The 12,509-nt window shown below is 47.2% G+C and overlaps 1 protein-coding gene across 3 annotated transcripts in view; it reads right to left on the bottom strand.

Annotated features, from left to right (window-relative positions):
* Positions 1-12,509, bottom strand: part of Mapk14 (mitogen-activated protein kinase 14) — a 62,849-nt gene that overhangs the window by 21,874 nt on the left and 28,466 nt on the right. For all 3 annotated transcript variants that reach the window (XM_028888446.2, XM_028888445.1, XM_028888444.2), the window contains exons 4-6: positions 2,276-2,387; positions 1,523-1,552; positions 1,181-1,228 (exon numbers count right to left, since the gene is read on the bottom strand). In XM_028888446.2, coding sequence (XP_028744279.1) covers positions 1,181-1,228; positions 1,523-1,552; positions 2,276-2,387 — 190 coding nt within the window. The remainder of the gene's footprint in view (positions 1-1,180; positions 1,229-1,522; positions 1,553-2,275; positions 2,388-12,509) is intronic.

Below are 12,509 nucleotides of genomic sequence, written 5' to 3'. Positions count from 1 at the left end.
CAGGCACAGGAGCAGGCAGGTTCTGTAACCTTCCGGCAGAGGAAACAGTGCTGCGCTCACTGAGTGGGCGTTGCGGTTGTGACTTCAAACGCACGGCAGACGTACTCCAAGGCCCATTAACAGGAAGACAGGCTACACATTTCGGTGTGCTTAGGAAACGGGACACTAGTGCACAACAGGATGAAAACACTGATGTACAGACGGAGAACGCAATACTTGTAACACCGTCATGTGTAAGATTCTGCAGGATTCCATTTGTATGAAATACTACAAAAGAGTAATTCAGAGTCAGAAATCGTACCAGTGGCTGCCTGGATCAGGGTGAGGGTGAGGGTCACTAGGAGGGGACACTCAGAACTTTCTGAAGTTATGGCGATTACTATGTTATAACTGGAGTAGTTACATGGACCTTAGAACCTAAAAAAGGCGAATTTAAAATGGGGGTATTTACTGCATTTTTTTTTACATTTTTTTAAATTTTATGTGGATGGGTATTTTGCCTACATGTATGCTGTGTACCGAATGCATGCAGTGCCCACAGAGACAGAAGTGGGCATCAGGTCCTCTAGATTCAGGTGGTTAAGAGCACCATGTGGGTGCTGGCAAATGAGCCATCTCTACAGCCCCCTGCACGTTATTTTTTCCAAAAATTCATTTAAAAAAATAGTACTACTACTTACTTTTTACAGACAGCTAATTTACCTATGTCTTATTTGAATCACTAAGTTTCTGCCATTTTTCTTTTTAGAAGCTTATCTAATGTTTTAGGTGTTTTAGGAATGCTTAATTGCCATTCAGATTATAATACCCTTTACCACAATTAACATGTTGTATTTCTAATCCCCCCCCCCCCCCCCCCACACACACACAGGGCTTCTTTTGTGTGGCCCTGGCTGTCCTGGAACTCGATCTGTAGACCAGGCTGTCTTGAACTCAGACTCCGCCTGCCTCTGCCTCCCAAGTGCTGGACTAAAGGCGTGTGCCACCGGAAACCAACTTCCAAGGTCATTTAAACAGCTTGCTTAGCCAACAGTTCCAAGTTCCAGAGTCTGATATTCCTGAGGACAAATGGCTTTTGAGACTGAAAGTCATGCCTTATGAATCATTTTCTCTAAGTCAGCTAGCTGGTCAGCTAAGGAACGGCCAAGGGACGCAAACAATTCCATGTTTTCTTTCTTACCTTCAGCTCACAGTCTTCGTTCACAGCCAGGTTACTAGGCTTTAGGTCCTAGGAAGCAAGTAGAGGGACAGTATCAGCCCGATGATGCACAGTCCCCCCCACAGGTGCAGAGGATGCAGACACACGGAAGACCTCCACGCTATAGTCAGTGTCCGAGCCAAGGCCCCCTCCTTCAGCAGGGACACAAAGGTAGGTGCTCCTTTACCAGTCTACACTGAGAGCAACGTCATGGTCAATCACTATTTCCACAGTTAAAACTCAAGGTTGATATCTCAACTAGATGCCACCCCTCTAGCCCGGCTCACACCGTCAAAATAATCATCATCTAAGGACAGTACATACCCTGTGAATGATGTCAGCTGAATGTATATACTGCAAAAGAGAAGAAAGTGAGGTGAATGAAAACCACTGCCAGCCTTCCCATGTCACACCTGATAGCACGTCTGCCGTGGTCTCCCTGGCAGTGAGCACTGTCCCTGCTCACCGTGGGCTGTCACTCCTCAGGTCATTACACTGTCACTCCCACTCCACCTCCCGGAGCTGGAGCTGTCACCCTCTTTTCTCCACGATGACCTCAGTAAGAGTTATGATGTGCTAAGTATCCAAGGTGGTTTAATTCTAAAGCAGCTTACCAGCCCCTCCTACAATTAGATTAGCTTCCCCGAAGAGCACCCCTCCCCACAAAGACCTCACTATACAACCCTGGATGGGGCACTCATTATGATGCCCATAGTGGTCTTCCTTTCTCTCTCTCAAGTCCTGAGAGGGAATATAAAGCCCAGTGCAGGCCTGAGGAACGTTTTAAAGCCTCAAAGCACACTAATTAGACACCAGGTGCTATCAAGAAGCTACCAAGTTTTTGGTATGGCTAACAGTTCCCTTCTCTTGGATATTCAGACTGAAGAATCAAAGGATGGATGACATAACACTTGGTCTTGCTTTATAGTAATGTGTGGCCTAGGAAATACAAGAGCAGCAGGGTTGTTTGACTCTAACTCTTCTAAGTTTTTCCTAAGAAAACTGTCTGTTCTAAGTCCTTACTAGATGGAAAAGAAGGGAGAATTCTTTCCCCACAGGACACTGCTATTGCCTTACCTTCAGCCCTCGGAGGATCTGGTAGATGAGGAACTGAACGTGGTCATCAGTAAGCTTCTGACACTTGACGATGTTGTTCAGGTCTGCCCCCATGAGATGGGTCACCAGGTACCTAGAGACAGAAGAGGAGTCACATACCGGTCTGGGAAAGACCACCCAGCAAGCACACAATGACCTGCAAGTTGGCAATCTAATCTCACCACATTTATACCCACTCCTGCTTTTCCAGGTTCTGGGAAGGAAAGAAAATAGCAAACATGGAAAGTACAAAGACACACGGGCCACTGTGGGCAGTCTTCTTTGTCTTCTCTTTTCTAGGACAAGTCTTCTGTAGCCGAGGCCACCTCAAACCTAAGTCAAAGATGACCCTGATGCCTGCCTCTCCTTCCTCCACGCTAGGATGATGACTGCACTGTGGAGTTCTGAGTGAGAATGGTCCCCACAGCTCCTGTATTTGAAGGCTGGGTCCCAGTCAGTGGAACTGTTTGGGAAGGACGAGGAGGTGCACTAGCCACTTTTATGCAGTGCTGACACAAGCTAGAATCATCAGAGAGGATGGAGCCTCAACTGAGAAAATGCCTCCTTTAAGACTGGGCTGTAGGCAAACCTGTACCGCGTTTTTTATATTAGTGATTGAAGGGGGAGGGCCCAGCCCACTGTGGGTGAGGCCATCCCTGGGCTGGTGGTCCTGGGTTCAATAAGAACCCATGGTTTGCAGGCTGAGCAAACCATGAGGAGCAAGCCAGTAAGTAGCACTCCTGCACGGCTTCTGCATCAGCTCCTGCCTCCAGGTTTCTGCATGAGTTCCTGCCTTGGCTGCTTTGGATGGTATGGAACTGTGAGTAAAATACCGCCCCGCCTCCCAGATTGCTTTTGGTCATGGTGTTTCGGCATAGCAAAATTAACCCTGACTAAGATAGGAGGTGTGTCCTTGTTGGAGGAGGTGTCACTGGAGGTGAACTCTGAGTTTTCAAAAGCTCACATCAACACTCCCCACCCCCAGCCATAATGATGGACCCTCTAAAACTGTAAGCGAGCCCCCAATTAAACGCTTGCCTCTGTAAGCTGCCTTGGTCATAGCGTCTCTTCACAGCTACACCACAGTGCTGGAGATCAAACCCGGGGTTTCAGGAACGCCAGGCAAGCCCTCTAGCCACACCCCAGCCCCAACAGTTTTCCTATTTTTGCAGGAGAAATACACAGTCTAACTAACTACACACCCACAATAAAGGATTGTATTTTTATTTTACCTCATTGTAAATCTATGTTGTAGGGTTTTTTTTTTAAATTTAATTTTTATATACATTGGTGTTTGACCTGCATGTCTTTGTGAGAGAATCCAATTCCCTGGAACTGTAGTTCCAGACAGTTGTGAGCTGCCATGTGGGTGCTGGGAATTGAACCTGGGTCCTCTGGAAGAACAGCCAGTGCTCTTAACTGCTGAACCATTTCTCCAGTCCTATGCTGTAAGTTTTAAAACAGGCATGTCCTTAGATTTTCAAAGTGTAATTCTCTTTTTTTCAGGAATGACTAGCAAAAGGGTGTTTATTGGTACTACCCTTAGAGGAAGCAGGAACAGGGCAGTCCAGAGCTTCCCACAGGGGTGGTGCTGACCTGTCATCCTGCCTTTATGTGGTACGATGAGGAGTGACTGCATTCAAGTTCAGCAGGTTTGCCACAGAGATTCTAGACCCAATGTCTTCACCCCTCCATTACCGCAGCAGCCGGCACGGGCACATCAAGAGCAGAGCAGAACCACAAGGCTGAGTCTGTGAGTGAGGGCAGGTGTTTCTCCCCCAGGAGCCAAAGCTCAGCTGCTTCTCACAATGCTCAGGGGCCTGCTATCCTATGAAGATCAGAGGCACCTGGGCTAGGTGTGACTTTACAGTGAGATTTTAGCTGATTTCCTAAAACCCGTGTGTTTACACTGCCTTAAGGAAAAAGATGAGCTCTCCATGCAATTTAAAGAGAGTTAGGAGGCTGGAGAGAGGGCTCATCAGTGGAAACACTTCCTGCTCTCCAGAGGACCCAAGTTCAGTTCCCAGAATCCATGTCAGGTAGCTCACAACTGCTTGTAATTCAGCTCCAGACACATATCCTCTAACATACACATCAAGTAATTCTCAAAAATATAAAGAGTAAATTATACTCTTTGAAGTGTTTTCATCAAGGTAGTTTTTATTTCAGTGATGTTCCAAGTCTCAAAGAATATAATCAGAGGCAGGTCCATGTTCAGGACCCACACTGTGGAGAGAGAACTGACTCCTCAAAGTTGTTTTCTGGCCGCCACATGCATGCTGTACGGCATGAAAACTTACACACACACACATGCATACACAAACTAATAAAATGTTAACATCTGTCAGAAGTCACAATAATGCAGGGTACCTATCTCTAGACAATTTCTCTGTTCCTTAATACTTAATGAAGAAAGACTGTCAAGAGCACACCATCCCCTCCAAATCCCAGCCATTCATTTTTGGTAGTGCTGAGGATTAAACCCAGTGTTCTGTGCATGCCGGCAGACACTCTTACTGAGTTTTGAGACAGGGTCTCATTACTAAGGGGCTGGCCTTGACCCGGACATTCTTCTGCCTCACCCTCCTGAGTGCTGCTTTAGGAACTGTCTATTTTTAGCCTCAAACTGGCATCTAATCTGATAAATGTTAAGAACACTGAACAGGGCCACTGTGATGAGTCGGTGGGTAAAGCACTCACCATGAAATCCTAAATTCAATCCCTAGGACCCACGGTGTGGGTGGAGAAGAACCAACTCCCCAAAGTTGACCTCTGACCTCCATATATGCAGCCCAGTGCAATGATTCTGCAACCACACAGCACGAACATACAGCACACATAATAGAATGTACCACCCCTGTGTAACTCTCAGTCCCTTTCTCTACCACACACAATTGTATCTGATTATCTGGGAGATCCACATAGTGGGTGCGGTGCTTCTGATGCGTTTTATTACCACAGGCATCTTTAGGAGGGTGAGACTGTGAACCACTGTACCAGCACACCATTAGTCATTTCCATAGGAACACCACACTACTCCAGGATACAGTGAAGTCAACGAAAGCACCACAGAGTAGAATTGTTATTACTATTTCTTTCCTGCTGTTTCCACAAGGTCCAAGATCAATCTATGACCATCAAGTATCAAATTTCAGCTCACATATGAAAGGGGCTCCAAAGCAAATCATACAACAGAGGACAGGAGCAAGCACCGCCCACAGTCACTGTTTAGGGAAGACGGTCACTTATCAGACCTGAGCAGGATGTGGATGGACAAGTGCAGACGAACTCAAAATCAAGGCTGGTTCCACCCCAGCACCATAAAGCAAGAAGGACAATCCGAAAGGGGCGCCACTAGAGAGTCACACATCTCTACAGGATTTGATTCCGGCGAGTATACTAATGACATTTGAGAAGACACGCCTGATGGTATCACTGGACTAAACAGAAAGTTCCTAAAATAAATTAAGGAAGGCTGTAGTGCACTGTAGTTGGAAAGCTATCCAATACCTCATCTTTAAAAGATTAAGTGAGATTATGTTATAAGCTGAAGGCCAAAAGATGATTTTACAGTCTGATTCCAATCTTGCTTCTCTCTTGTTAAGGTGGCTCCTCACATATCCCCCAGTGAAACCAATCAGAGATGTACTGGGCCAGTACTGGGGGGACTCAGGATTGGCAATCTTCAGGCTCTAGCCTGAGCCTCCTTTCCTGAGTCCTGCTTGGGTGACACTCAGTTGTCAAGATCCGCCCCTTGTGCCTTCTGAAAGCACAGTACAATGAAGGTTCCAAACCAAACCAACCCTCCTGTTCGAGCCGGTATCTCCACCACCACTGGCTCTATTCGGAGCAATTACAACAAGGCAGAGCATGTCTTCCGTACTTAAACAGGGCTTAAATCAGCTGCAGGAGTTGAAAACCTAACCACTAGGCTCACCACAGAGTCAGGTCACACAGCCTCCCTCCCTCAGAGTAAGACAGAGAACCCCTCCAGTCAGGTGTCCTGCTCCAGTCACCTCGGACTTGCACACTGGGCTTCCCACTCTAGCTCTGATACAGCATGCGTCTTCTGCCTCAGGGTCTCTGCACTGACTGTTGATCTGCCTGGGCCGTGCTTCCCCTAGATAACCATGGGCTGAATTCCTTTACAACAACAACAACAACTATTTATTAGTTGTGTGTGTATAGGGCAGAGGACAACTTTGTGGAGCCCTTCTCTACCTGTACAGGGGGCTCCAGGGACTGAAGTCAGGTCAGGCTTGTGCAGTGAGCACCTGCACCTTTACCCTTAAGCCATCTTGCCTGCCCTCTACTTCAATATTTTGTACAAAGTACACATCCTCAAGAAGGCTTATCCTTAGCACTCTATCCGAAGCCTCTGGCTTACACTCCTAACTCTCCTTTTTTGCTGCAGTCTGGTAACATAGTACCTAATTTCCTTCTTTAAAAGCACCTTATCACTGGTGTGTACCATGTTCGAGGCAAGCAAGTCAACAAGGTTATGCCTTGTTCTGTGTAGTACTAAAGCATCCAGAGGGGTGTCTGGCCCAGGAGGGCACTAACACAGATGGTGCGGGACAGCTCAGAGCAGTACTGGTAAGACAGGACGATGGAGTGTTTTATCAGAAACGTGAGAACTCAAGCTCTTATCTGGGATGAACACAATTAGACCAGAGTATTCTATCATAAGGGGCGGAACAGCCATCCAATAGCCAAGATGGCAATTTAGCAAGCTTATTTCACACCACACCATTCTCACACGAAACACAGATTCCTAGATATCCTCTACATTACCGGCACCACCCAGTCTGGAATCACTATTCCGAAATAGCCATACCGCCCACAGTAGAGGAAAGACACACAACCCCAAGCACGCTGTCGGACAGCCCAAGAACCAACAGGTACAGAAGGAGGGCAGGAGGGTGGCCACTCCAGTCACAGATGTGCAGTGTTAGGCCTGAAGAATGCAGCAGTGGAAGACATCCGGGTTAGGTAAGAGGAAGGTGGGAAAATGCCACAGAGGAGGTGATTAGAGCAAGGGGACCACAAGTAACCTGGGACAGAGACAGTCTTAGTCTGGGCGATTAACATAGGACAGAACACAGAAGTGCCAGTCATGGCCTAGGACATGTAACAGCAAACAGCCAGAGCACACAGAAGGAAGCAGTTTTGTTCAGACTAAATAAAGGTATCAATCTGTTTCCTCACCTGACACTCAGAGATGACAGATCTACATCGTCAGCTGCCCATGTTTATGTTCAAATCCTCTTTAAGTTGAGATGCTACTAAAACCCAGTTAATACCATAGACCGTCTGCGCGTTTTATTTCCAGTCACTTGAGTAGGCCATGGTTTTTTGGCTTTTGTTTGTCTTGTTTTTTTGAGACAGGGTTTCTCTATGTGGCCCTGGCTGTCCTGGAACTTGCTATTAGGACCAACTGGCCTCAAATTTAAGATCTGCCTGCCTCTGCCTCCAGAGTGCTGGGTTTAAAGGTGTGCTCCATCACCCCTGGCAGGCCATGTTTATGAACAAAGGACGTGTTTGTCAGGAATCCCAAACAGAAGGCAGCTGACAGCAGCTACTGAGGAGCATCACTATACAAAAGCCTCTGATTTTCAACTGCTACAGTCATTCAGTTCTGACCCTGTTAATGTGGACTCAAGAGAAAATACATCTGCTAAAATGAAACCTCCTTGATTATTACGGAGTGTCTGTGGGGGTGGGTGACTGGGGAGGGAGCTGCGTGGCAGTCACACCACATGAAAGTAAAGCCTTTCCTCCCTTCCCCAGCTCCACCTCCATGCCTAGGACCCTTTCATCTCTTCCCTGGGACAACCTCCTTAGCCTAGAAAGTCCTGAATAACCCAGTCCCTCCCCTCTCATTTCAGCTTTTCCCCAGTATACATCTTCTTATTTTATGTATATGAGTGCTTTGCCTGAGTATATATGCATGTGTACCACAGGTGTGCCTGGTGCCCTTAGAGGCCAGAAGGGGGCACTGGATCCCTTGAAACTAGAGTCACCTCGAGTTGAGAGGTGCCATATGGGTGCTGGGAAATAAGCCCTGGTCCTCTGGCAGAACAGCCAGGCCTTACTGCGGAGCCCCCTCCCCAGCCTCACTGCCACGATCCCCCGCTACCAGCTGCGGTTACCCCCCTTCCCCCAGCTCTCTCTGGACGGCTGGCTGGGCTCACCTATCTTACTCTTTCCACCTCCCACTCAGCACCAACTCAAGGACTATTTTGTACAGAATTCTCTGGGGACATCAGCTGGGGTAGGCAGCCATCCCTGAGGCCCCCTAGCATTCCACACCTGATAGGTTCTTGCATTCATTTCTTCCAAAAATAATACCTGCAGGCCTGCAACTGCTCCAAATGCTAACAACTCAGGAAAGAAGAAAAGCAACCTAACAGACTTACAAGGCAAGGAAGCAAACAAACAGAAACATGCTGACAAGATGTGCAAAGAACCCAGCAGAGAAGGAACACAGTGACTTGCGGCCACAGTTCAGCTAGGAGCAGAGGACAAGCTTCTGATCAGAAGACCCTGGTTAGTCAATCAGCAAGTGTGGAGAGCTTGACCATGGTGGAGACCAGGCAGAGGTTTTGTTGGGGATATAGTTGGTTGTCTGTATTAGAAGAAAAAGACAAGGAGAGAGACAGAAGTGGAAAGGGAGTCACACAAGGTCAAAACTTGCATGGAGCCAGGTCACGAGGGGCCTCTCCAAATCTACCACACTGCAAAAAAAACATGTGGTTATTTCAATTTTGCTTTTCTTCATCAATAATCTCAACTCAATGATTACAGACCATGTATGCCTGCCATCTTCCTCAAGGATGAGAACTGTGTCTGGCAAAGGTAGACATTCAAACACTGAATAGAATCTGTAAAAGTAATCCCAGAAGTCTTCACCGACTTGATGCCTTCAGTTCTAGTTAACTGAACCAAATGTTCAAGCTCGCTAGGGGACTGCACTTTCTATAGGTGCAAGGCCAACCTAGTGATCAACTGCTCACTGGCTTTCATCAGAATGAGGGCCACCGCGAACCCTGCTGTGTATCTTCTAGACCTCAGCAGAGTACAAGACCCCTTGTGTCTTCTGAACAAAGCAGAGGATGGGTGTAGCTAAGCTGACAGAGACAGAGAGCTCGCTTAGCACACAGGAAGCCCTGGGTTCTAAGTCCAGTATGACGTAAACCAGGTGTGGTGGTTCCTGCCTGTTATCCCAGCACTGGGAAGAAGGCAGGGGAAGCTGGAGATCAAGGTCATCCTTGGTTTCATAGTGAATTTGAAGCCACCCTGGGATACATGAAATCCCATCTCAAAAATAGACTAATAAACAAAGAATGAGGTAGAAATGCAGAGGCAGGCAGATCTCTATGAATTCCAGGTCAGCTAGAGATACACCTGCCTCAGATGAATGAAATGAATGAATGAAACAAAAGGAAGGAGGGATGAGAACTATAAAATAGGGAGGAAGTGACTTGGAAGACTCATTTCTTTTTTTCCCCCCCACTAACAAGAGTTTTATTAAGATGAGGAGATGCCGGGCGGTGGTGGCGCATGCCTTTAATCCCAGCACTCGGGAGGCAGAGGCAGGCAGATCTCTGTGAGTTCGAGGCCAGCCTGGTCTCCAAAGCGAGTTCCAGGAAAGGTGCAAAGCTACACAGAGAACCCCTGTCTCGAAAAACCAAATAAAAAAAAAAAAAAAAAAAAAAAAGATGAGGAGAAAAAGATAGATGTGATCAGGCCTGCTGAAAGGACAGGTGTGAGAAGGGGGAGGGGAACATGGGGGCCGGCTTTTAAAGACCAAGTCACACCTGCCACATAAGCCCACATGGCTACTCCACGCATATGCATAGATCACTTGTTTGCGCTGCATGCTTTATACAACCATGTAGCCCCGGGGTCATGGGTCACGAAGGACGTATGACCCGGAAATGACTAAGTGGGAAGACTCATTTCTATTTCACCCATGACAAGTCAGTGGTCAGAAGGCACACCAATGAAACCTAACCACGCACTAGTACAGGCAATAACTGAGAACCCCCAGAAGTGCTCAAATGGTCTCCCATTTGTGTCTCTGTAAAATGTGCCACAACCACGTCATACAGCAGTCAAAATGGGATATGCTCTTTTCCCAAGTCATCCCAGTGCCTGCAGGTTGCTGGTCTCAACAAAACACATAATCTGAATCATATGACGAAGTGAAAAGCGGTACCTGAAACCTAAAGGTACAAACATAGGGAAAGCAAAAACAAAAGTCAACCATACACCTGAAATGCTTTTGCTAATTAGCATGGGCAATGCACATCAAAATCAGAGCCCGCTGTGTACCCAGCAAATCTCGCCTCTGGTCCTCAATGTGCTGGTTGACTTCATGTTTTTTCTTAGTGGACACACATGTTTTCAGGAGACACAGGCTCTGGTACACTCGGTGGTGTGACACTAGACAGTCTTGTTATCTGTGTGGCCCTGCAAATCCTCTGTTTTCTTAGGTGTGTTCTAAACTATGGCTCACAACCACCCATAGGTCCAGCCAGAAGATGTGACCTACACAGACACACAGCCACTCTTACACACACAATAATAAAAAATAAATCTAAAACCAACCAACAAACAAAAAAGCCAGGGGTGGGGTGGTGGTGAAGCAGCACTGGGGAGGCAGAGGCAGGTGGATCTCTGTGAGTTCGAGGTCAGCCTGGGCTACAGAGTGAGCTCCAGGACAGCCAGGACTACACAGAGAAACCCTGTCTGGGGGGGGGGGGGGGAGACACGACAAAACCAAAACCAAAAGAATTGTTAGAATCCAGCTGGAGGTAAACAGAAAACAGATGCCTCTGCCACAACCATGCACTTGCTGAATCAATGAATGCAACTTTAGTTTACTGGGGAGATACACTGGTGGTTGTGGGCTTTTCTATGGGGGATAAAATGACAGTCAGTAAAATTTAACCCCTCAAATAGGCATGGGCCTTCATTAAGACCTTTCAATGTAGGAAAAACAGGTCCATTTTCCATTCCAGGATGCTCAATTAAACTCAAACACAACACTTGCTGGTCCATAAATCATCTTTTTCCCTTTTAAAGTCTACCCTCACTAAGATCTCAGGTTAAAACTCAGACCTAACTCTAGTGTTTTCCACGGTAAATCACAAAAACGCTGCAGCAGCCTTTGTTCCTCACTTAGATTCCACAACACTCTCTTCTCCAACCACAGCTTGCAGCAGGGCTCCACGGTCTACGCTCAGCTGTGTGTGGAGCCTCTGGCAAGCCTTGGAAGCCTCTGTTCTGGCGCTGAGTCAGGGCTGCAGGAACAGCATGTCACTCTTCGTTACTGCCAGTCCTTCTCTTTACTTGCCTCCCAAACTCTCATTTGCAGGGTCAGGTTCATGTGGCTGAGTTCCTGCACATGGGCCAAAGTGCCTCTCCTGCTCTCTCATTCCATCCCTGTCATTCACCTCTCTGTTTTCTCCCCTTTCTATAAGGGTAGCACACGAGTGAAAGTATCTCTGCCTGCCTGTTCTGTTGACTCCGAAGAAGCGTGGGGAAAAGCTGGTTCTGCACTGGAGCACTGGGAGTGGAGTGCTATAATCTGGATGCTGGGTGACCGGACCCCACAGCCCCACGTGCCAAAGAGAGTGCTATGCGAAGAGGTGAAACCTCTGGGCGGCAGGGCTTAGGTCATCAGGGGTGGGGCTTTGAAAACAAATCCTGGTCCCTTTCTTCCTTTTGCTTTCTAGCCACAAGATGAGTGGTTTTTGTTAGACCAACACTCTGTACCATTGCTACCTGGCGTCTCTAGCAGAAGCCTAAAAGCCATGGACCCACCCAACTATGACCTGGAACCTCTAAACCTACAAGGTTTATAACTTTTTCTCTCTTTACACTAGCTAATTTTTTCAGGCCTGTTGACAAAGAGAAAGAAAGCTGACTAATACAGGAAGTTCAGGAAGAGCAGTAATGACCTACAATTCTGTTTGGCTTTTACAATAAACATCCTTTCCACTTAGGAATGCCAGAATTCCAGCAAGAGCAAATATGTAACTGTGCTTAAGATGTTTCTTCTTGGGGCTGGAGAGATGGTTCAGCGGTGTGAGCATGGACTGCTCTTCCAAATGGACCTGGGTTCAATTCCTAGCACCCACATGGTGACTCACAACCATCTGTAACTCCAGTCCTAGAGGATCCGACAGCCTCCTCCCTCCTCTGTGGG

The sequence above is a fragment of the Peromyscus leucopus genome, chromosome 16_21, assembly GCF_004664715.2.
Source record: "Peromyscus leucopus breed LL Stock chromosome 16_21, UCI_PerLeu_2.1, whole genome shotgun sequence".
NCBI classification, from domain to species: Eukaryota; Metazoa; Chordata; class Mammalia; order Rodentia; family Cricetidae; genus Peromyscus; species Peromyscus leucopus.
This window is presented reverse-complemented; position numbering and strand designations above follow the sequence as displayed.